The sequence below is a fragment of the Cynocephalus volans genome, chromosome 2 (assembly GCF_027409185.1).
Source record: "Cynocephalus volans isolate mCynVol1 chromosome 2, mCynVol1.pri, whole genome shotgun sequence".
Lineage (NCBI taxonomy): Eukaryota > Metazoa > Chordata > Mammalia > Dermoptera > Cynocephalidae > Cynocephalus > Cynocephalus volans.
The window spans coordinates 196,763,854-196,787,817 of record NC_084461.1 but is presented as its reverse complement, the minus strand read 5'-3'; the positions used below and the strand labels follow the sequence as shown (position 1 = coordinate 196,787,817).

At 44.4% G+C, this 23,964-nt stretch overlaps 3 protein-coding genes across 3 annotated transcripts in view; 1 reads left to right on the top strand and 2 right to left on the bottom strand.

Annotated features, from left to right (window-relative positions):
- Positions 1 to 6,531, bottom strand: part of CABP1 (calcium binding protein 1) — a 55,130-nt gene extending 48,599 nt beyond the window's left edge. The window contains exon 1 of the mRNA XM_063086700.1: positions 6,191 to 6,531. Coding sequence (XP_062942770.1) covers positions 6,191 to 6,436 — 246 coding nt within the window. The 5' untranslated portion in view covers positions 6,437 to 6,531. The remainder of the gene's footprint in view (positions 1 to 6,190) is intronic.
- Positions 6,532 to 8,806: 2,275 nt separating this feature from the next.
- On the top strand, positions 8,807 to 11,101 carry POP5 (POP5 homolog, ribonuclease P/MRP subunit). Its single transcript, XM_063088233.1, has 5 exons — positions 8,807 to 8,869; positions 8,955 to 9,097; positions 10,180 to 10,329; positions 10,513 to 10,596; positions 10,696 to 11,101. Exons 1-5 carry the CDS (start codon positions 8,850 to 8,852, stop codon positions 10,812 to 10,814), a joined length of 516 nt encoding a protein of 171 aa, XP_062944303.1. The 5' UTR covers positions 8,807 to 8,849; the 3' UTR covers positions 10,815 to 11,101.
- An 857-nt stretch (positions 11,102 to 11,958) lies between these two features.
- Positions 11,959 to 23,964, bottom strand: part of RNF10 (ring finger protein 10) — a 32,344-nt gene continuing 20,338 nt past the window's right edge. Inside the window, exons 7-17 of the mRNA XM_063088232.1 lie at positions 23,683 to 23,843; positions 22,188 to 22,313; positions 21,640 to 21,916; positions 21,288 to 21,421; positions 20,158 to 20,275; positions 19,811 to 19,912; positions 18,615 to 18,770; positions 16,496 to 16,599; positions 13,936 to 13,993; positions 13,683 to 13,841; positions 11,959 to 12,990 (exon numbers count right to left, since the gene is read on the bottom strand). Coding sequence (XP_062944302.1) covers positions 12,914 to 12,990; positions 13,683 to 13,841; positions 13,936 to 13,993; positions 16,496 to 16,599; positions 18,615 to 18,770; positions 19,811 to 19,912; positions 20,158 to 20,275; positions 21,288 to 21,421; positions 21,640 to 21,916; positions 22,188 to 22,313; positions 23,683 to 23,843 — 1,472 coding nt within the window. The 3' untranslated portion in view covers positions 11,959 to 12,913. The remainder of the gene's footprint in view (positions 12,991 to 13,682; positions 13,842 to 13,935; positions 13,994 to 16,495; positions 16,600 to 18,614; positions 18,771 to 19,810; positions 19,913 to 20,157; positions 20,276 to 21,287; positions 21,422 to 21,639; positions 21,917 to 22,187; positions 22,314 to 23,682; positions 23,844 to 23,964) is intronic.

The window sequence follows — 23,964 nt, the reverse complement described above, 5'->3', positions numbered from 1 at the left end:
TTCTTGTATCCTCATGTGGAAAAGAGAAGGCAAGAGAGCTCTCTGGGCAGCCCTTTTATAAGGACATTAATTATGAGGACACCACCCTCATGACCTAATTATCTTCCAAAATCCCTACCTCCTAATATCACGTTGGGGGTTAGAATTTCAACATATGAATTTTGGGACACAAATATAGTCCTTTGCACTCATATTGCTGGTGGTAATGTAAAACAGTGCAGCGCCTGTGGAAAACAGTTTGGCAGTTCCTCAAAAAGTTGAACACAGAGTTACCATATGACACAGCAATTCCATTCCTAAAAGAATCAAAAACAGGGACTTGAACAGACACCTGTTCATCAATGTTCACAGCAGCACTATTCACAACAGCCAAAAAGTGAAAACAACCCAAGTGTCCATCAACAGATGAATGGATAAACAAAATGTAGTGTATGCAAACAACAAAATATTATTCAGCCATAAGAAGGAATGAAGTGCTAATAAGCACTGCAACTTGGATGAAGCTTGACAACATTATGAGTATGCTAAGTGACAGAAGCCAGACACAAAAGGTCACATATTGTATGACTCCTTTTATATGAAATGTGCAGAACAGGTAAATTCATAGTTGTCAGGACCTGGGGGAAGGGGGGATGGGGAGGGACTACTTAATGGGTATGGCATGATAAAAAAGTTTTGAAACTAGGAAGAGGTGGTGGTTGCACAATATTGTGAATGCACTAAATGCTAGTAAATTGTATGTATATGTACATATAATAATCATAAAAGAGCTCGAGTGTATTTCCCCTCCCCTTGAATCTGGCTGGTCTTGGGCCTAGCTTTGAACATTAGGATGCAGCAGAAGTGATGTTCTGGGGCTTCTGAAGCCAGGCCTTAAGAGGCAGGGCAGCTCCTCTACTTAGAAGCCAGTTTGCTATGCTTTGAGAACCCAAGCCCCATGGAGAGGCCACATGGAGGTAAACTGAGGCCTGCCAGCCAAAATCCCCAACTGAGTGCCCAGCCAGCTACGTGGGTCAGGCCATTTTAGACCTACCACCCATCCCAGTGCCCCCAGCTGATACCACACAATGCAGAACTGCCCACTCACTCCACAGAATCATGACAAATAATAAATTGTTGCTTTTAAGCCACAAAGTTTTGGGGTGGTTTATTATGCAACAATAAGTAACCAATTCTACCTCTGAAAACTTCACAGAGCCATCCATTTCTCTCTATCACCACTACATAGTCTAAGCCTCTCTTGTCTCTCCAAGCAGTAGCTTCCTCACCAGGTCCACTACCTCCAGTCCAGGCTCCCAAGGTCCATCCTCTCCTGCAGCTGAAAGGAACCTTCTAGCCCCCGATGTCAAGAATGAGATCAGTCCTCCAGATAGTATCCAGGCCCTTCAGTGTGGGCAGAATGGCCCTGTATGACCTGTCCCTGCCCGTCTCCACAGCCCCATCGCCCTCACCTACACCTCTACCCTCTACTACTCACAGTTCCTGGAATTCAGCATGTCCTCTCGTTAGCAGAAGCTGTTCCCTCAACCTAGAACACTCTTTCTTACTACCTCTCTCTTCTCCTGGCTAACTCTTTTTCTCCTGTGGGCCTCAGCTCTGATGCCACCAGCTCCAGTAAGCCCTCCCTGATCTCCCAGACTCAGTTAGGCACCTCCTCTGGGCACCCTTCCCTCATTTTTACCCCCATCACAGCAACTGTCTCTGTATTGCTCTTGTCTTGGTGGCAACCTGTCTCTTTCACCACACTGTGAGCAACTTTAAGGCAGGAATAAAGTCTTCTTTGTGTTCTCAGAGCCCAGTGCAGGCCTGGCCCACAGTAGGTACTCAGGGAAACCCAGGAAAATACGTGGGAATTCTATAATGCAGGCTAGGGACCACTTCACATCTCACACGGGACTGGTGCCTGAGAGAGACTGGGTTGTGGACTTTCCCTAGCCTCCCTCCTCCCAAAAAGGCCCTGGCCACTTGGAGAGGCCTGGAGCAGAGATCAGGGAGGGACAGCTAGGGGCTGGGTGGTAAACATCAAGGCTGGAGGAGTAGAGCCCCACTCCATGTTCCTAACACCTTCTACCCAAACCCTGGACTGTAACAACTGAATGACTTGTTCATCTCCCCGAATAAAGAGTGTCTCCAGTAAAGATTGTCAAGCAGCGGTTACTTGCATGGGCTATGCAGACAGGCAGACCAGGTTTCAAATCCTGGCTCTGCTACCTACCGGCTATGTGTCCCTCAAGGAGTGACTTCACTTCTCTGATCCTCATGCCCTTCATCTGTAAAATAGGTTGTCATGAGGAATAAATGAAATAATTTGTGTAAAAAACACTTAGCATAGTTGCTGGCACATGGCAGTATCCCTAAAATATTAATTAGGTCTCTTCCTCTCACCCTGTGAGCTACAGTGATCCTCCTGGCACACAGGAGGTGCTCAGCCAATGCCTTAGGAATGAATGAATGAGGAATCTGATGAGAAAACAATAACAATCACAATAGCACACAATTCAATCTTTATAACCACTGAAGTGGGTACTGTTGGGCCCATTTTATAGGTTATAAAATTGAGGCCCAGCAGCATGCAGTTGGATTTAAGCCAGGCAGTTTCAGTCCTTTACCCCTTTAGCCACCATCCTATACTGCCTCTCAAGGGCCCCAAGGCTTGCACTTTTCCTGTCAATTCGGCTTCTAACCAGCTGGGTGACCTCAAGCACATGAACTTCTCTGGGCCTCAGTTTTCCCACCTGCCAAGGGAGGATTGTAGGAGCCAGTGCTGAAGGACACTTGGTTTTGGCTGGTGTCTAGCCAGTGCTGGTGACTGGCCAGCCCCAGCTGGGGCAACATTTTCCATGGGCTGGACTGTCACAGGTGGGTCAATGTACATAGACAGCTTCCCTATCCCCCCCACACTGGGGGGTTCTGGTCTCTGCCTATTACTTCTCCTGCCATTCCAGGGCCCCTGAGGCGGCCACCCCCAGATGTCTATTCCTGTCCCTGGCCTAGCGCCGTGCTGGGGAAGCAACAGCTATTTTGAGGTCCTTCTCCCTCCAAGTGTGAGCGGTAGGAAGGCGCTGGGAACATCCCGAACTGGGAGGCTGCGTGTTGCAGCCTTGCTCTGGATCTGGGCCACACTAGCCCTGTGGCTCTGCCTCTTCTGCTGGCTCTGGTGATATGACCAGCTGTAATCACAGCCACCACACTGAGATAACCCAGGAGAACTGATTCCAAGGAACTTCTGCTGGAGACTGAAGCCCAGGGTGGCTGTGCCTCACTCTTTGAAGAGAGGGCTGGAGCAGCCATAGTTGGACCCGCCTGCTGGGAGAAGGAACTGCCTTGAGCTTGAAAATGGGGAAGACAGTGCTCAGAACAATAATATAAAAATACCTAATATTTCTTGAGTACTCACAATGAGACAGGCTCTGTTGTAAGCACTGGAAATGGAGGTCAATCATTTAATCCTTACAGAGGATTAAAATGAGGTTGAGAGGGGAAGTGACTTGCCCAAGGTCACACAGCTTGTGAGTGACTGAGTTAGGATTTGAGCCCAGGCAAGCTGGTTCCAGAGTCCATGCTTTTTTTTTTTTTTTTTTTTAAAGATGATTGGTAAGAGGATCTTAACCCTTGACTTGGTGTTGTCAGCACCACGCTTTCCCAAGTAAGCAAACCAGCCATCCCTATATAGGGATCCGAACCCACAGCCTTGGCGTTATCAGCACCACACTCTCCCAAGTGAGCCACGGGCCGGCCCTCAGAGTCCATGCTTTTAACCATTTTTCTACCCTCTAAAACCTCCAAGCCCACGGGGCTAATATGAATTAGAAGAATGAGCACTGGTTTGAAGAGTCAGTCCCCCTTTGCCATTCTCAGCCCTGCCAGACCACCTCGATGAACTCAGCTCTCTCACCTGTAAAATGTGCATAATGATAGTACCCACTTCTATAGTTGAGGTAAGGATTAGTAATAATGTACTCTGGGGACTGGGGCTCAGTAACTTCTTTGAATTATGAAACTAATACATACACATCTGTTCATATGTTCAGGCTGCTATAACAAAAATACCACAGACTAAGTGGCTTAAACAACAAACATTTATTGCTCACAGTTCTGGATGCTGTGAAGTTCATGATCAAGGTGCCAGCAGATTCAGTGTCTGACAAGGGCCCGCTTCCTGGTTCATAGACAGCCTTCTTCTGTGTCCTCACACGGCAGTAAAGGGCAGGACAGCTCTCTGGGATTCCTTCTATAAGGGCACTAATCCCATTCATGAGGGCTCCACCTTCATGACCTAATCACCTTCCAAAGACCCCACTTCCTAATGCCATCATCTTCGGGGTTAGGATTTCAACATATGAATTTTGGAGGGACACAAATAGTTTATAACAACATGGTAAAATAAAATAGTACAAAAGAGGATACAGTAAAAAATGAGTCCCTCCTCCTACTTCACACCTTTAATTCCTCTCAGAGATAACCATCATCAACAGCTTCATGTGTCACCTTTTGGAAATTTTCCATGAATATAAAGACAGAAGCTATATAGGATAGTGGTTAAGAACACAGACTGCCTGATCCAAATCCTGGCCTTGCTGTGTACTAACAATGTGAAGCTTGGGTAAGTGACTTGTTCTCCCTGAACCTCAGTTTCCTCATCTGTAAAATAGGGTTAATAAAATTCAGTGCTTACTTTATAGGGTAGTTGTGAGGATTAAATGAGTCAATCTATGCAAAGGGTTTAGAACATCATCTGGCATATAGTTGTCCAATAAATATACACACACAATGGATGCTTTCTCAGAGACAATGAGATAGCCTTTTGCTGTTGAGATGCTACAAGACACATTCTTGTTCACCTGTCATTTGGCACAAGAGCAAGAATTTCTGTGGGATAAACTCCTGGCAGAAAAATTGCTAGGTCGAACAGTAGTGCCCTTGTAATTTCAATTAATTTTTGGATGAGCAAATTGTCACAGTAGGCAGGGACAGGAAGAGAGATGGTGGTAAGGACAAAGGAGAAGCGAGATGTGGTGTTCTGCCTCTGAGGTCCAGAGAGGGTTGCATCTGCCCCAGCAACCTGGAGGATGCAGCAGCTTGCCAGGCCGCTGGCCAAGCAGATGGAGGGTTTAATTTTATCTCGATTGTCCCCATAAAGGTTTTACAGGGAATTGGTTGATAGGATTAGAGGAGCAGGAGCCCCTAATTAGCAGCGGCTGCTTAACAAAATGCTGAAGCAGATAAAATTTTCCTTTGCCACCATCTACATGGCAGCATCCAGGCTCTAATGGGGACTCCCTGGATGCCAAAGGCACCTCAGAAGGGCACCCCAGTTGGGTTCTCCTTCCTTGAACATCCTTCTAGGTCCCAGACATTCCAGAATAGGAAGTAGAGAGTAAGGGGTTAAGAGCAAAGGTTTTGGGGTAAGACAGAAGTTGGCCCAAATTACTGTGTGACCTTGAGCAAGTCATTTCCCTCCCTGAGCCGCAGAGAATAATGAGACCTACTCTTACGGGGTTGTTGTGATTTAATGAAGTCAAACAGAGTGTTCAGTGCAGTTCCTGGCACATAGTGAGAGTCTAACAAATGGTAGTCCCAGGAGATAAGGATGAAGAAGAAAGGCAGCTACTCTGGATCCCACCCCGAAGGCCCTGGGAGCAAGATACACACTTGTAGTCTCTCACCCCCCACTTCTAACGGGAGCATTTCAGCAGGTGTCCCAACCACCTCCTCATTTCCCTGTTTCGTTTGTGAGATGGGTTGTGTGAGTTATGTTTCCCAGTAAGTTGGAAAGGCCTCGCAGGAGCTATGATCCAAAAGGGCAGGGGCTGGCCTGTTAGTCAGTTGGTTAGAGTGCGGTGTTGTAACACCAAGGTGAAGGGTTCCCATCCCCGTACAGGACAACCGCCAAAAAACCCCCCAAAACCCAAAGGGGCAATAGAGAGTGGGGAACACTCAGACGGGAAAGAGGGGAGGAACCCTAGGGAGTTTTCTCGAGCCCCAGCCCCCACCCCCTCCCTCCATTATCTGCTCATCTGTTCCGGTCTAGGATCTCCTCTGAGAAGCCCCGGAAAGAAAGACCAGCAATAACAACAGCGACTACCCCATTGATCCAGGCGGCACCGGAATCGGTTGAGGACACAGGCTCGGGGTCAGACCGGGATTAGATTCTATCCCAGCGCGATCATTTCGTGCCTGGGAGACTCACCTCTCTGAGCCTGTGTCCCCTCTCGCGTGTAAGGCAGGGATGATAATGGCTCTGTGGCGCGGCCAGGGAGAGCACCGAGCAGGAGATAGACGATGAGATCTGCCCCCGCCCCCACGCCGCCGGCCAGCGGATCTCGGGCTCCGGAGGAGGCCGCCGTCCCTCCACGCCTCCGCGGGCGGATTCCCTCGGGGCCTCCCGCGCCGCGCGGCGGGGACCCCGGTGATTGCAAACAGCCGCCGGCCTCATTAAGAGACGTGTAATTAGTAGCTGGCGGAGCCGAGCCGGCGCGGGCTAATTACCGCGGGAGGAGGCTGCGCCGCCGACGCCGCCCGCCCCGGCCGCCGGGCCCGCCTGGCTACCGCCGGGAGTCTGCACCCTCGAGGGGGCAGGAGGGAGCCGGACCGGTCGGAGAAGGGGAGGCGTAAATCATTCAAAACAGTGTTTACTGCGCACTCACTATGCCCGCATTTTGACTCGCTTAAAATTCATATCCCAATAATTCCTAATAATAGGAATAATAACCATTATTATCCTATTGCAAAGATGAAGATGGCTGGTAAGCGACGGAGGCGGAATTCAAACCTACGTCGGTCGTCTCTCCGTCTTATTACACTAAGTGAACAGGAAACCAAGCACAGGAAGACATCAGCCGTGCAGACCGGAGCAAAGACTCTGGAGTCGAGTGGCTTTGGGTTCGAATTCTAATCCTGGATACGTAAGCCTGGTCCGAGCCCCAACTGCATCTATAAAGTGGGCGCGACGTCAAGATTAAGTGAGATGGCGGCTAGTGAGCGTTGGAAAAATTTTTAGGAGGGGTGGCGCGCTCTAAGGCCGGGTCTTGCTCTCCCCGCGCACTGCGGGCCTCTGCCTCCCCCTGCTGGCCAAAGGAGGACTCAAGCGACACTTTCTGGATAATAAGGTTCTTGGACGAGAAGGAGCAGTTGGTCCTTCAGCAGGGCCACTGCGCACCCTGCTACCCTTCTTCCCCTCCCTTCCTCAGCATCCCTCCTTTAAGGTGACGAAGAATGGGAGATGGGAATATTGCGAATTCATTCCAGATCTTGCAAACGATCGGTTGAGAAAGCTGCCTCCCTTCGTGGACCTAACATGGCCAAGGCCATGGCAATTCTACAAATAGGGATACTGGCTACAAGGCATCAAAACATTGGGTATAACCAGAAAATCTGGAAATAATTTAAACATCCATCAAGGCGATATTGACGAACTCAACAGTGGTACATCCAAAGTATGCAACACTGCACAGCTGAAAAATAATATTGTTGCAGAATAGTTGACAAGAATGAAACTTACAATTATGTTGAGTTAAAGAAGCCAGACACAAAAGAAAGCATGCTTTAAAAAATTTATAAAATGTTCAAGAACAGGCAAAACTAATCTACGTGATACAGTCAGAATAGGGGCTACTTTCGGTAAGGGTTTTGACTGGGAAGAGGGCTCAAGGGTACTGGAAATGCTTTCTATACCTAATCTGGGCAGTGGTTCCACAAGTCTATACATACATAAAAATTCATTGAGTTGTACACTTGAGAATATACACTTTATGTATGTTATACTTCAATATTTTTTTTTTAAAAAAAGATATTCAAGTGAAGAGGAAAAAATAGGATACTAAACAGTACGATCCTCTATTCTTAAAAACATAATTTAACATAAGGCACAGTTCTCAGACTGTTTTGTCTCAGAATCCCTTTACACTCTTAAATTGAGGATCCCAAAGTGCTATTGATATATGCCATGGACATTAAAATTGAGAAATGTAGAAAACGCAAAGCACAATTCCATTAGCCGTCAGAACAATGATGTCACCACGTCATGTAGCCTCTGAAAAACTTCACTGTCCACTCAGAGAGTGAAAAAGGCAAATAACATCTTAGTATTACTATGCAAGTAATTTTGACTTCAGGAACTTACTAAGTGAGCCCGGGACTTCTCGGCGGTCCCTGTATCACACTTTGAGAACCGCTGGCACAGGGGATGAATGACGGAAGAAAACACACTATATGATTAAATTACTCTCTCGGTGCTGGGATTATAATTTATTTTTATTTCTTCTTTGTACTTTTCTGTAAAAAATAAAAAATACAATGAACACGGATTGTTTTTGCAAACAAAAGAGACAATACGTCCGTCTCCATAATTGAAAGGACCAAACAATAATAGCATATTTGGCTGTGGAAGAATTAAACGGAGCTCTAACCTGGAAGGGTCCGATTTCCCGTGTGTCAATCCTTGGGCTGAGTGCAGAGTCTTGCCCTCAAAAGTGCCACCGTCCATCTTGGGGAGAGAATATAAGTGCATACAAACTGTATTGCAAGGTCCTGAGGGCCCCAAATGCAACAACTGCATCCTACACAGTACTGACTCCCATCACAGTCACGACGCTCAATTGCCACATACAGCCAGCAAACAACTAAAGTCAGAGTGGATCTCACCGGACGCATGCGCCCTTACAAACGCAGAGGGAGGTGGGGCTTGAAGTAAACTGACAAAGGGCTCGACCTCTCAACCTTCTAGCTCCACCCTCCTATCCTGCCTCCTTCTCCTGAGTAGCGGAAGGCTGACAAAGCAAACTTCCTATTGGCTGAGGGCGGGATCGACATCCGGTTTGCGTGTCAGGCCTGCTGGCGCAAAGGCAGCCATGGTGCGGTTCAAGCATAGGTAAGCAGCCCCTTCCAGACCCCCCAGTTCTCTGCCTAGTCTTCGCGGCCCCGGCTCGCGCTCACTTCCCTCTCGCTTGCCTCAGGTACCTGCTCTGCGAACTGGTGTCTGACGACCCGCGCTGCCGCCTGAGTCTGGAGGACCGAGTGCTGAGCGGCCTCGTACGGGACACGATCGCCCGGGTGCACGGGACTTTCGGCGCGGCCGCCTGCTCGATCGGTTTTGCAGGTGCGAGAGCGCGGCGGGAAGTCGGGCAGACGGCGGGATTTAAAAGGTGGCAGACGCCGGAGGAGGGAAAAAGAAGGGGCACGAGCGATTGATGGAGAGGCCACGCCTGTGCACCACCCTTTGTAGGGTATCTGCCTCTTTAGGCGTCAAGGAACCCGAGCAGGAGGTCCGGACGAATCCGATTTAGACCAACATGTTTTTTGGTTGTTGGGTTTTGTTTTGTTTTGCGGCTGCTTGGTAAGGGGATCCGAACCTTCGACCTTGGTGTTACCAGCATCACGCTCTCTGAAATTAAAGGGAGAGCTAAGAGCAGGGGCCCAAGTGCAGTGGGACTTAGACCAAGAATCCTCTTTGTACCAGTCTGACGTATGTTGGGGGTTGTGATGGAACTTAATAGCATAGAGATTTAAACGAGGGAAACAGTGCATAGTTCCTACTAAAAGCTATTATTTGACTGATTACATTGACATCACATGGAGCATGTCAGAATTACCTCCCTGAAAAGCCCTTAATGGAGTCGGTAAAGCACAGAACACATGATTGTGTAAATATAAATGCAGGATGAACTGAAGCAAGGAGGGGCCCTTCTTCCTCCTGCCATACTATTTAAATTAGTTACCTCTTTTAAAATCTGAACCTACCTCAAAACTGAATCCTGGAGAATTAAGTGCATATAGGCATAACTCCCCTACATCAGGTGAGACTCAGCTGGCTGCTACAAGAACCTACTAGAGCCTAACTGCAGTAAAACAACCTGTTTTTTAGGAAAGGGTTTTTTCTAAGTAAAGATGGATCCTCCCGCACCCCCATTTATTGAATTAACTTGTCAGTGAATTAGAAAAACATTTTAAATTCTAAATTCATTCACCAATTCTAAAGTGGTTATCTCCCTTCCATAAATGAAGGTCTGTACTAGTTTTTTTTCCTTGAGCAATCTTTGTTTTTACTCACTGATGCATCCAAGTGTCACTTGCCTGGAACAGTCTCTGATACATAGTAGGCTCTCTATTACCCTAAGGTTCTTAACATGCTTCTGTGAATCCAGAGTTTTCCAAAGTGATTTTTTGTTTTTCCTGCTCTAGTTCGATACCTCAATGCCTATACCGGAATAGTGCTACTTCGATGCCGAAAAGAATTCTACCAGCTTGTGTGGTCAGCTCTTCCCTTCATCACATACTTGGAGATCAAAGGACACCGTTACCCTTGTTTTTTCAACACATTACATGTGGGAGGTAGGGGTGGCATGTGATCTGGCTGATTTTTCAGTAGGTGACAGGTTCAGAACTCAGTCTTGACTGGTGAGTGGGTCTTCCTGCTGTCCTGCTGAGAACAAAGTATTTTCGCCTAGCTCTAAAAGCCTGTAAGGTAGAGGCCTTTCACAAGCTGTTGACTACAGAAACTATTTCATGTGCCAGGTACAATTAGAACATGTCAGAAGTTCCTGATTCAGTACAACAGGAGACAGCTGTTGATCTTGTTGCAGAACTGCACTGATGAAGGTAAGCAATACTAGCCTAGTGCCCACTCAGCGACTGACTTTCAGCTGAGTAAGAGATCATTCCCAAAGACGTCTTCATCCCTGCTCTGCCTTTCTCCAGGAGAGCGAGAAGCTATCCAGAAGTCTGTAATGAGAAGCGGCTTACTAGAGGAGGAATCAGGTGAGGAGGAGGAGCTTTCAGATAGCGGTGGTGAGGAGGCTGCTGAAGCAATGGAGTGAACTTCTGCGTACCACACAGCAGGCTGCAGTGTGCCCAAGCCTCAGGCCCACTTGGAACAGGACATTCTGAGAGGCAGGAGGATCTTCTACAGTTCTCCAAACTGGATGACCACCAACAAATTACCAACTTGAAATGGAGGACTGACTTAAAACAAACCGAAATCACCTTTACCTGGTGTTCCCTGTTGAAGTGGCTCTACAGGTTGTGAATGCTCTGTAGTTATAGACATCTTTGTATCTAATTGCTTGGATGAGAATAGGTTTAATAAATATATTTATCTTCTTTAGCATTTAGCATATTAAATTTTTTTAAAAAGCTTATGGAGTTCATGCTAGGCCAAGTCTCTTTCCCTCCTCTACCCCTGGCCTTGGTGGGAAAACTGGCTCCCTATGTGGTACTAGATGAATTTTGAATCTTTAGCCTTCCACTTGAGGTTTTGTACCCCCAACCCCAGGATGGACCCTAAGCAAACCAAATCATTTGCAGTAGAAATATCAGTGAGACATAGCAACTAAACTTAGTACAGATCTACACCCAGTCTCATTACTGATCTACAGGGCCCTACAAATACCAGACTCCTTCCAGTACTTAATCAGGTGACTTGACCAAAAAAATGCAGCTTTTGCACTTGAGAGGTACACAGGGGAATGGCCTCACCTGATCTCACTGTTACACGGCCACGCAGCAGCTACCAACTTCAAGCAGTTTTCTGCAGTTCCACTCTTCTCCATTGCCTTCCACCTGAAGGTGAACTGCCACACTCACAGGAATTAGGAGGGGCAAGAGACTTGTGATCAGGTTTGGTCTGCTACCTACCAATGACATTCCTAAGGATGTGTTGTCTCCATAATAAAATAGATGTCTCTAAAAGTCCTTTACACATTTAACAAAGATATGTGATTTTTGCTTCAATGTGCTCTCTTATCTCAGGGCTAGAACATGCTCATTCACTCAGGAGAATTCCTGGCCCAAGATTTTTTAAAATGGTAGGCTAAAGCTAAGCCCAGCTCAACAATCTTTTAGGCCTGACACCAGAAAAGAAATTAGTCCATGACAGCAGAATTGCTCAAGCTCATAGTAGCTGTAAGGAATAACATGTGTAGCTGACCTGTAATAAAATTTAAAAAAATCAAAAAGCTCACATTACTTGTGCAGGTGATTTATTGCAACTATTTGCCTTCACATTCTATTACACCTAGAGATCACTTTATTAAGCAGCAAAAGAATTCACATCACTCAAATTCAGTTCAAACCAAGGCCTAAGAAAACTCTAGACAAGACAGAGGCAGTGGGCAACCCTACTGCTTTCAAACTGCCTTGCTCTCCTCCAGGTGTGCCAGACTCCTCTGTTCATACAACTCAGGCCCACTGTCACTTAAAACAAGCTTGATCTAAAGGGTGGCATGTCCCAGGGCTTCCTTAGTGAGTTACAACTTTCCTTACCAAACAAAACTCTGTTCAAGAGGCAAAACCCTCCCTTCACATGTGCAAGTGCCAAGGACAAGCTACCCTATTAAATGCTGCCAACCCAGGTCTGGCACCACAGCCTGGCCATTTGTCAGGAAAAAAAAAAACAAAAAACTGCAATTCAATCTGGGTGTCCTAAATCCATTTTATTGCCATCCCTCTATTTCTTTAACAAGGAGAACTCAACAGGTAGGAAAGATTCAACTATTTTTAAAAGACAGACTGATAGATGTGCTGAAACCCTAAAGCCTTGACACATGATGGCATAGCAGAGCAGTGCTGTGCCACTCTGATTTGGATGATTCCAAGGGATGCTGAAGGGACTTGAACTTATTTTGGGTGGAGAAAAACTAATTACACATAAGTCAGAAAGACTAACCTAGCAATAAACTAAGCCTTGGCAGGAAGAAATTTCTCGTTGAGTGTCAATACTTTATTTTGGTGTAAAGACGGGAAGCTGGAGAATACACTGTATTTAAAATTTTTCTTGGTTCCCCCTCACACTGTGGAAACCCCCTCCCCCCGCCCAGAGCTAATCTGTTCAAACTCAAATACTTAAAAATTACAGCAGCAAAACAAAAGCACAGGGGGGAAAAAAAACAGATGGAGAAGGTAGCCTGGGCCAGTAGTATCACTTAGTGTGGACGACTGAAGTACTGAAGAGGAGCTTCTGTTTCTGTTTTTTTCTTTTCTTTCCTCCTTTCTCTTCTAAAGGAAAACACAGAAAGCTTGCTTAGCTTAGAATGCCACCCCTTTGTCCCCTGGCCAATTTTCATTACTGAGAGTCACAGAGTGGGAGCTAAGAGTGCAGGCTCTGGAACCAGACTGCTTGGACTCAAATACCAGTCCTAATATACACTATGTGTTTGTCTTTGGGCAAGTCACTTTACATCCCTAGACCTCAGTTTCCCCATCTGTAACATGACAGTTATACTCAATGATTATTAGGAAAATAAAATTAACACAATGCTAGGCATGCACATAAAGCACATACCATAAACGTGATAAATGTGTTGTTATCTAATCATGAAAACCACAGAACGGGGGTGGGCTTTGGGCATGACGTTCTACCTAAGAGCCACTCTTTACCAATTCAAGATTCTAAAGTGTAGGCAAGATCAACTCTCCACTCTGTCTTAGAAGGAGAAAAAAGACAGTTCTTCAGAATTTCACGCCAGGCTTCAAGAACTAATCTGGGTTGGCAAATAGGTCCTACCTGACATACCAAATGGAGCATTAGTTGACACCAGAATGTGTTGAAGACTGAGGCGTAGAAGCTCAGAGGGAAAAGTGCCTAACCAATTAGTGATACCTGCTGCTGGGGATCCAGGCGAGAATGGCATACAGGTGTAGTATGTTTGACAACCCTGTGGCTCAGCACTCCAGTTTTCTGCTCTTACCAGAGAGGGGATCTGAAATAGCAGGTGTGTCCAGTTTCATGAAAGCTGCTTCAATAGCTTGGCTGAAGGAATTTTGGAAACTGGGCACAGGAACACGGTCTGAGTTATCACTCTCCCCATCGCTGTCCACAGGGGCAGGAGGAACTAAGCTGTTCTCGTCTAAAAAAACACCAGTGTTATAATTACAGAAGTAATTCTAGAGCTTTCTACTGAAAGGGGCCAAACTCCCCCTTCACCAGCAGGCCATCCTCACCTTTCTTTGGAGCAGTTTTGGGCCAAACATCTGCTTTTGCTTTTCCAACCCTCAGCATCTGCCAGAGTGGGAAAAGGAGAGAAAAGAATTTAAGTAACCGGTCTAACTTCTTTTCCAGACTCCTACCTAGACATTAAACTGGTTAGGAGGGCACAGAACAAACTATCACCTTTGAAAAGATTTTCCAGGTACTTATCTCTTTAACACACTATTTCAGCCATATCCTCTATATCCTGACCAGTGCAAATGGCAGTGAAACCACAAGGTGGTAAACCACAAGCTATTTTGTTCTTAGGAAATAGGTAAAGAACACTGCACAGAAGGCATGAGAGATTCTTATTCAGGCTCTCAAGGTGGGAGTCCTGACTTTTTCTGATAAATTTTCCTGCCCTTCTTGGGACCCCTAAAAATATCAACTTGTTGGAACAAGCAGTATGTAGTGCCTTCCAATCTTACAACAAACTATGTGGCAATCAAACTTCAGTTACTTAAGGCCATGAAAACTAATTAAACTTTATCCTGAAATTGCTCCAACAGCCCCCACTACCTTTTAATCTTTGCTTTTCCAATAGTTCTATAATCATTAACTTTTAGATCCAGCCATAAATCAGTAAAATTCCTACAAGTATAGTAAAATCAGAATAATCCTCCTGCCCCTGAGAAATTTTTTCCATCTCACTTGGCCAAGGCCAGCTATGTAATTAGTGAGGGCCACTACAAGTTCCATCTGCCAAATATGCCATATAACTCAAAGCAGGGTGAATTTTATTACTAGAAAAATATCAAGGCAAGTCCCAAGGGATTCAAGCAGGAATGCCTTGTCCTAAAGGATGTATCCCAAGGTGAAGGACACATATTATTGAAGATGAGTTGGGCTGGCAGATGTTGATTTCAATGAATAACTTTCTGCATCTTGTATCACTCTGGTGATCTTCTCCCTTGGTCCGTAAGAGTTTGGGTCCTAATATTCTCATAGTATGACATCTTCATCATCTTATGCTTAAAAATGTAATTAAAATATGTATCATGTTTTATTCTTACCAAAAATGTTTACCCTGAATCCACTCATGAGGAAACAATCAGACAAATCCAAGCTGTAAGACATTCTATAAAACAACTGGCCTGGATGCTTCAAAAATATTCATGCCACGGAAAGGAAAAAAAAGAGAGAGAGAGAGAGAGAGGCCACAGGAACTGTTATGGATCAAAGGAGACTAAAGAGACTTGACAACTAATGCAATGAGTAATCTCTGATTGGACCCTGAATTGAAAACAATAAAGGAATCTGAGACAAATGGGAAAACAGATATACATATTATATTAGATATTACAGCAGTTGAATTTCTTGGATGTGATAATAATTATGATTATATAGGAGAATATCATTTTCTTTGGCATGTATCTTCTAAGCATTCAGTGATGAAGTGTCATTCATGAAGTCTGCAACTTATTTTCAACACAGGGAAAAAAAAAAAGCAAACAGCAAAACGGTCGTAATTGGTGAATCTAGGTGAATGGTTTATAACGTTATTTTTCCAACTCTAAATTTAAGGTTTTTCAAAATAAAGCTGAAAGGAAAAAAGCAATGGCAATAAAACCTAGTTTAAAAAAACTTAAGCATTTGCTGTAATCCCTGGGAGGCACTTACTTATCACCTCTGAAGTCTGGCAGTTAATTTTCAGGGTTGTCCTCAAATTATTTCACCCTCCTTGACTCAGGACCCTCCTAACCAAAGTTCAATTCCTGCTTATTTCTCAACACAAACTGCCATTTTATGTGAGAAACATCCATATCAACTGCTTCAAGAACTGTTAAGGTTATGATTCCAAATTAGTTCCAAAGAAGTGAATACTGACTTCTCACAGGGGCACTTGTCCACCATATTTCTCAGTTATCTGAATGCAGGAATGCTGAGTGATTGTTGTTTTCAAGATTAATAAACTGATTTGACATCAAGTCTCACGAACCTAGTGCTTCCCCCCAACCTCGTTCCCTAAGGAAACTGTTTTGGCTAGTTACAGGATAACCAAGACAATCCTTCCCTTCCCAAAGTGAAGAGGAATGGTTTAGTCCAGGTAACATATAAATACCACCTGAATCAGATGTCCTAGAACCAGGGACCAGTTAAAAAGGACCAAAATATCCCAGCCCCTAGAACAGTGCCCAGTACACAACACCTAATGATTTTTTAAATAATTAAAACTCTGATTCTCCCTCAGCTATTCTTGGCCTTTTTTCCTGGGTAAGTCTATAGTAATCTGAGACTAAATCTATGAGCTTCCCTCTTAAGAAAGCCTCCCATAATTATGACAGTCAGTGCAACATGAGCCTATAATTCTCTCCTCTTCCAATTGAGGGATGTCCATATCATCTGCTCTTGCCAACTCCCTACTGCCTCAAGCTCTGATTGGCAGTAAATTCTCCTCACACCCATCAGATGACTCAGTTGTCCAGCTGTATGAGAATGAAAGGCAACAATCGCTGGATGAGGTTCCCATAAGAACAAGCAGAAGAGTTCATGTTAAGCCCCCTTGGGTTGCTTCACAAGCAAAGGGTTTACCTGGGCAAAGGAAGGGAAGGGAGAATCTTCTTCCAAACTCCCAACGCAGAAGGAGGGACTGCCCTGACTGGTAGCAGTGGGTGACAGAGGGGTCAGCAGAAAGTCTGAAAGGAAACCAGAGACCTGATTATATGAGTCATGTTCCAAAGAGCTACTGTCCTCCTGACAAGGGAGAGGAACCCTGAATTAGGTCTGGATAATTACCACCCCCCACCCCATCCCCAAAAAGCAAATCTTGATCCAACCTTCAACTCTGCTGTGTTCTTATAAAGCCATGAACATCATCTATTACTCACATCAGTGATAATATAGGGAGATAAAAAGCTTCATGGTTATTACAACACTAGGAGTCATGGTGGAATCTATTCCCACAGTAAGAAAAACCCTTTTCTTATAAAATGCTAAACTTTCCACAAAGGCTGGCTCTCAAGGCCTAAGCATTCTGTCATGGACTGGTTTTATATGGATAGAAAAGCTCCAAGAAAGAGATAAAATTGAATCAGGTCAGCCTTTAAGTTCCAACCAGTAGAAGTCTATGACTTGGGAGTATTCAGTTAGAATCTGAGACAAACATCAACAAGATCCAGCATGAAGATGCAAACTTTTCCCTGATACTCTCTAGGTAATACTCTTCTCTATCCACTCTTACCTAGAGTTGAACATTTCCCACAGATCAGTTTATCCACTACCCTGATCACTGCTGGGCACAAGGCCTATTCTCTCTCCCAGTAGCAGACCCTTCCATAGTCATCCAGGACTGTTTATTATTTCTAGAAGCATCCAACTGCACTTGCCTAAATACATTAAAAGCCCATACTTTCAGAAAAGCTAGTATGTGAAAACAATCTTTATACCACAAATTATGCATCCAGTGATCTGCCATATTCCTTCATACAGCAGTTCTCTTTTAACAGTTAACCAGATCATCATGGTCATGCAGTCCTAGAGAACCAGGTTCTAGTCCCTGTTCCTGCCACTAAGTCCCTGCCTTAGCTTCAGGTTCCTAATCTGCGAAGTAATAGATCTTTGATCACCAAGAGTTTTAAATATTCTGATCTTGAACATTTTGTTAAAAATGCCTGACAGAGAAAAAAGTCTTAAGTATCAAAAACTATCTGCCAGACAGATGAAGAAAAGATAGCTCTCTGAAATTAGTCAATAACTCCTTAAGTGTTTGATTTTATAACACTTTAATACATTTTCTCTTTATAAGTATGAAAAAAAAAATCTAAAGGCCTTTGAACAACCTCTCAATTCTCATCTTACTTCCTAGAGTGAACAGTATTACCAGTTTGGAACAAACCTGTCCCAATACTTTTCTATCCATTTAAATGTATAAGCCCATGACAAAATGCTTTGTTTTATGGTGGTTGTTTTTGTTTAACCCCAAAATGATATGTTTATTCTTGTTCTACAACTTCCTTTTATCTTTCCATTAGTCCATGAAGAGCACTATTTCCTTCTTCGACAAGTGTGAAGTATTTCATAGTATAATTGCTATAATATAGCTATTTCCCTACTGGTTGGCTTTGTATGCTTTTGGGTTTGTTTGATTGGCTTTTTACTATCACAAACAATGCTACAATAAAGAGACGCGCACAAAGATGCTCAGGCATACAGTCGAGTATCTCAAACATAAAAGCTAGAAACAAGGGCCGGCCTGTGGCTCACTCGGGAGAGTGCGGTGCTGATAACACCAAGGCCCCGGGTTCGGATCCCATATACGGATGGCCGGTTCGCTCACTGGCTGAGCGTGGTGCTGACAACACCAAGTCAAGGGTTAAGATCCCCTTTACTGGTCATCTTTTTAAAAAAAAAAAAAAAAAAAAGCTAGAAACAAAACAGCTGGGTCACAGAGAACAATCTAGGATTAACTACCCTGCCTAATGAGCTTCCTTGAGGTTTTTAGAAGCTGGCAGGGTATATAAGCAGTCAGTACAGCCACTGAGAAAGGTTAATCAAATGGCGAGAATCTGATATACCTCAGGACTACCCAAAGTAAGGTTACCTGCCTAAAGATCACACCACGTCAAGCAAGTCAGGGTTACAAACTGAGACATCAGAGCTTTGCTTAAGGTGTAGCCAATAGCTGAATTCATTAAATCCCTACTCTATTTACCTGCATGTGAACCTGGACTTCTGCTAAGAGGCAAAAGGGAAAGGGCCCCATGGCCCTCAGTGCTGGTAGGAACCGAAGCAGAATTGGAGGAGCAGGTATAGGTATTGAAGGCAGGAAACTGCTGTAGATTCTCTAGGGGAATGTGGACTTCTGGGTCTGCAAAGGAAAGACAATACTGTTAGGCCAATTTACAGAATCCCTCAAACTTTTTCCAACAGCTAAGGATGCCAATATGCATACCCCCAAGGGCCTGGAAGATGCAAAATAAAGCTTTAAAACCCAAATTGATAACAATTGTCATTCTATAATATATCTTTGTTTTTCACTGTAGTTAGCCTTGTTCTAACTATTCATAACTGAAGCTGGATGGTAAACATGAGGGCTAATTATACCATTCTACTTGTCTGAATATTTCTAATAATAAAAGTTAAAACAAAAAAATCCTATCCCTTGGAACATCAGTTTTCTCAAAGTTTAGGACATGTGCCAAATAGCTACATAAGTGCTGGGATTCCAGGTATATACTTACTCCAGTTAGAGAAATAAAATTTATGACATTTCTATACCATACGGAGTCAAAATAGCGAAGTCCTTTCCCTAGCCAAAAGACTCAATGCCTTATTTTCCAGTGGATACTTAGGGCCCTCATGTCACACTAATCCCCTAGACTCAATGAAGCTTATGTTGGAGAACCAGATCAAAAAGCAAACTCGCTGTATAGCACTGTGCCCTTTAATAGAGAATTAGAGGGGCTGGCTGGTTAGCTCAATTGGTTAGAGCACCCTCTTGTAACACTGAGTTCAAGGGTTAGGTCCCCCATGCTGGCCAGTGGGCCCCCCACTCTAAAAAAAGAGAATTAGAGGTGAGGTCAATGATTCAGAAGGCAAGGGGAACAAGTGTCCCCAGCTTTCTCGGCAGAACTCCAATTCTCCTCCCTGGAACAGGTTTTTGTCACCCCACCATGCCAAGGATGAACTTCATCTTGATCATTACTGGGTGTTATGCACTTTGAACTGTATTAATTCAAACAAGCCTATGAAGGAGGTACTCTTATGATTCACATTAAAGAGCTAAAGAAAACAAGTGACAAAGCTGAGACGTGAACCTAAGCAGTCTGACTCCTAGACCAGGGCAAGGAGCCTCTATACAATAACGCATAGCAGTACTAGGCAAAAATGAAGAGTTCTTGAACTTACACTTGCCCTGTTTCTTATTCTCCTCCATCTCAATCCTGCGCTCTCGGCGGCGTTCCTCCCGAGCCTTCTTCTGGCGCTGTCTCTTCCTCTTCTCAATGTCATCTACATATTGGTCAGGTTGTGAGAAGGCAGACCCAGGACGACACGGCCATTAACTCCTCCCTGCTGACTTAGTTAAGTAGCTAAGCCCACACCAATAGGCCCAGCTGGACTAGATGAACACACAGTGTTTCAGGAGATACTAAGACGCATGATACAACGCCTGAAGTTTCCTCCCACACTGGGTTTCTAGCCAGTAGGATCCCTGATCCACACTATGAAGAGAAGCACAGCAGGGGCATTCTCACCTGAGAACATCTCTAGGGTTTCCTTAGAGACCACAGGAGGCTGCAGAGCCAGTTCACAGATACTGAACTCACAGGTGAGTGGCAAGTGAGAGAGATATCTATGACGCTGTCGAACATCCTACATTGGAGAAAGAACCAATATTCAACTAAGACCAGGCCTAACAGCAGACAGTCTAAACCCGGATATCCAATACAGTAACACTATTTACTCAGAGATAGCACTGGGGCTCAAAAGAGTAGTGCTCAAATTATCACCACTTTGAAAAGCCAAATAGAAACTGTCAATTAACCTATAAGAAGGCAACCAAATCCAGTTTTTTGGTTTGTGCTGCAAATGAGTGAACTGAGCCTGGTAAAAAATAATCTAAAGTTAATCAACTATTTCTGATTTTCTAAGGTCCACAATTGAGGGGAGAGAACAGAGAAGATAAAGGCGTATTTGTTGGCCTAAAAACCCCTGGGAACCACTGACAAAATTAACGGTAACTAGTTATCATTAGTTAGATACAGATTTTCCTAATGAATGGAGCTTGACCTGAAACAGTAAAAAATGAAGTCCATCTATTTAAATTTTCCTTTCTATTCTTTTTCTGCATATGTTTGACAGAAAGTTTACAGTACTCCAAGAGTCTCTAATTTTGAGGCTTATAATAAATTTGTGATCAATACAGGGATAATTCCCAGAGAGCAAAAATTCACATATATAAATTACCAAACAATAATTCACAGGTATCTGCTAAGCTAAAAATGCACTTCAAGAAAAAAAATGCACTTCAAACCTATATAACCTAGCTAAAAACCTCCAAGGACTTTTTTTTTTTTTTTTTTTTTAAACACTTCTCCCAAGCAATAAGAGACACAAAAACTCCATCTGGAATCTATATCCCCAAACTACAATAAATGAACCAGAGAAGCAGAGAGCAGTGGTAACTGACTTCACAGAATCCTGGTACAGTAGGAGAGCACCATCTAACTTTTTAAAAAATTCACAGCACCATCACCAAAATAAACTCAAAAATACAAAAACTAAAGGCCTTAAAGGTTTGTGAACTTAGGCTGATGAGGCCTACCTCAGAGAGATTAGGTTAGTGCAGGTTTCTGACCCTCTACTTCTAGAGAAGGGACCTTACCTCAGACATGGAATACCCAGAGATCTCCACCACAGTTGCTGAGATCTTCTCCGGGCTCTGCTCCAGGCTGCCATACTCCCGCACGAGGCAGCGTACATTCACAGGGTGCAGGAACATGTGCTGCCCATCCTCCGCTAAAATCAAGGGGCTCTATCACACCAGTGTCTTGGCCAGCCCTCAAGATGGGGGTCCCCCTCATAGCTAGGCCTACCTCTCCTTCCCCACACCAAAAGCACAAGCCATGCAAGTTCCCAGTATCTAATGGAGACACCACCCTCTGCTTAGAGAGTAGCAAGTCATCTCTCTGAAACATCTCTGTGGCAACCTGGCCATCCTCCCCAGGGACCCTCACCTTGGTAAAAGTAGTAACAAGGAGAGCTGTTCAGATGTGTGAAGCCTGGCCTTGTGATGGGTTCCTGCTGGTTGGAGTCAATACAAATGGTCCCCTCCCCAAGATTGTCATCTGCTAACTCCGAGTCATCACAGACCTCTGATGACCCCTCAGGCTCCAGTCCCAACACAGCTTCCTCTTCCTCTACCAGAGGGAGAGCAAGAGGATGGGAAGGAGCATCCAGAGAACAAACTTCCATGGTTTCTTCATCAAAAGCAGACAGATACTCTAGCATGCCCTGCTGGAACAAACTCTAGGTCAACAGAAAATATATGATCTGCTTTCAAGAAGTAATGTGGCAAAAGTAGGCATAAGAACAAGCTCCCTAGATGTTTCTTAGCTGTCCTGTTCACTGATTCAACACCCCTGGGGAAAGAACAAATAAGTACACAGGAAATAACAGACCCCTCTTTGCCCAAAAAAGTTGGGATCTCACAACAGTGCCTACCAGCTCAATAGCAGCATTTGAGAAATGGCAGCTATTTCGTCTGTAATAGGGACACACTAACCTCCGTGGGTTGAAAAACGGACTCCTTTGCCAAGGGAGCCATCAGCACCAGTTGTTCCAGAGCAGCCACGACACCAGTGACCTCTCCTCTGCTTTCAGCCAATCCTGACAGAGCCTCTTCCCGAATCTAAGGACATCAGAGAGAAGACCAGAGAAAGTTGTTTCCAGAAACACAGAAGGGCAAGGGGTTAGAATGGCCTCTTTCAAGATGAACAAAAGTTAAAACACAAGACTGAACAGGAAGGGTTTAGTTTAGCTAGGTACATAAAATCCTCAATCTTCGAGGGAAACACAAAGCAAAAAGCATCTTGTACCGGAATGACAGCAAAAGGTTCCTGAACAGAAATCCAAGAACATAAAACTAGTCTAGTTTTCACAAACTATGCTCAGAGAGAAGCCCAAAGTACGATAGGAGGCAGGGGTTGACTAACCCCACACCTCAACCTGAATTGCTCTAATTGTATGTAGCCTTTTACCTGAAACGGCATTTGATATCCTGCTGCAATACAGAAAGAAGATAAAAATTAAATATGCAAGACTCTGCCAAAGGAGGACTTCGGAGTGAGATAGGAATTCAAATATCAGTTTCACCTCTTATTAGTTATGTGTTCCTAAGCAACTTACCTAACCCATGATTCTACTTCCTTACTCTTGAAAGGGGATAGCTGTATCTACCACACCAGTATACGAAGCTTAAGTGAAATAAATGTAAGTACAACACTGGGCTTGTCACATGCTAATCACTCAATTAATGAAGGCTTTTATTGTTCTAATCTAGAGCAGTGGTTCTCAAAGGATGGTAGGGATGAGCAGCATCAGAATCACCCTAGCACTTGTTACAATGCATATTACTGAGCCTACTGAATCAATCTCTGAGGGTAGAGCCCAACAACCAGTGATTCTGCTGCTTAAAGTTTAAGAATCCCTGTTGTGGAGGACACATGACCTAGGGAATTCTATCTTTGGGTAATTCTTGCTGTTCCAAAATCTTCAGAAGATACTGCTAAGGCCTGCTGGGTAGGCCATAATACTTTCTCCACAATATCTCTCAAATAAAACACCTCTAAAAACAAATCTAAGAATTGTTCCAGTAGGGCTGGCCAGTTAGCTAGGTTGGTAAGAGTGTGGTGTTGATAACACCAAGGTCCAGGGTTTCATCCTTGTATTGGCCAGCCACCCAAAAAAAAATTATTCCAGATAAAAAAAATCCTAACTTGCTTAACTAAGGACATAACTAGCCTAAGAAACTCCACTGTCACAATTAGTTATAAAATCATTTTGACTTGATCCTTTCAGCTCTAGAAAGAGCTTTAAAAGTCTCTAGGTCAGCCCTTCCCTCCCACTATCAAAGCCCAGAGCAAATTGGCTTTTTTAGCCATTCCCTGCTATCATCTTAAATGTGAATTTGAATTAACTTATCACCTCCATCCATCCATCTACTCACCCTGACACAGGTTTAGCATCTCTGGTTTTAAGTTTCCAATGCATCCTCTCACCTTGAGCTCCTGGATAGCTGCCTCAATAAAGCAGGACTCGGGAGTGTGCTTTTCCTCTGCCAGTTGCTGCTCTAGTGCTACTTTCTCTTCCAGAACTACCCGGTGCAGCACCTGCTCCTTAGAGGCCAGCAGCAACTTGGAGTACTGGCTGTGCTGTTCATCTACGAGAAAGCCAGCAAGATCACAAAAATGTAATACTCAAAGCCTGTGATGGTGTGGCTAAATAGAAACCTTCATACACAGCCTTTTGTCCAGAGTGAAGATGGGGTAATTTAGCATAAT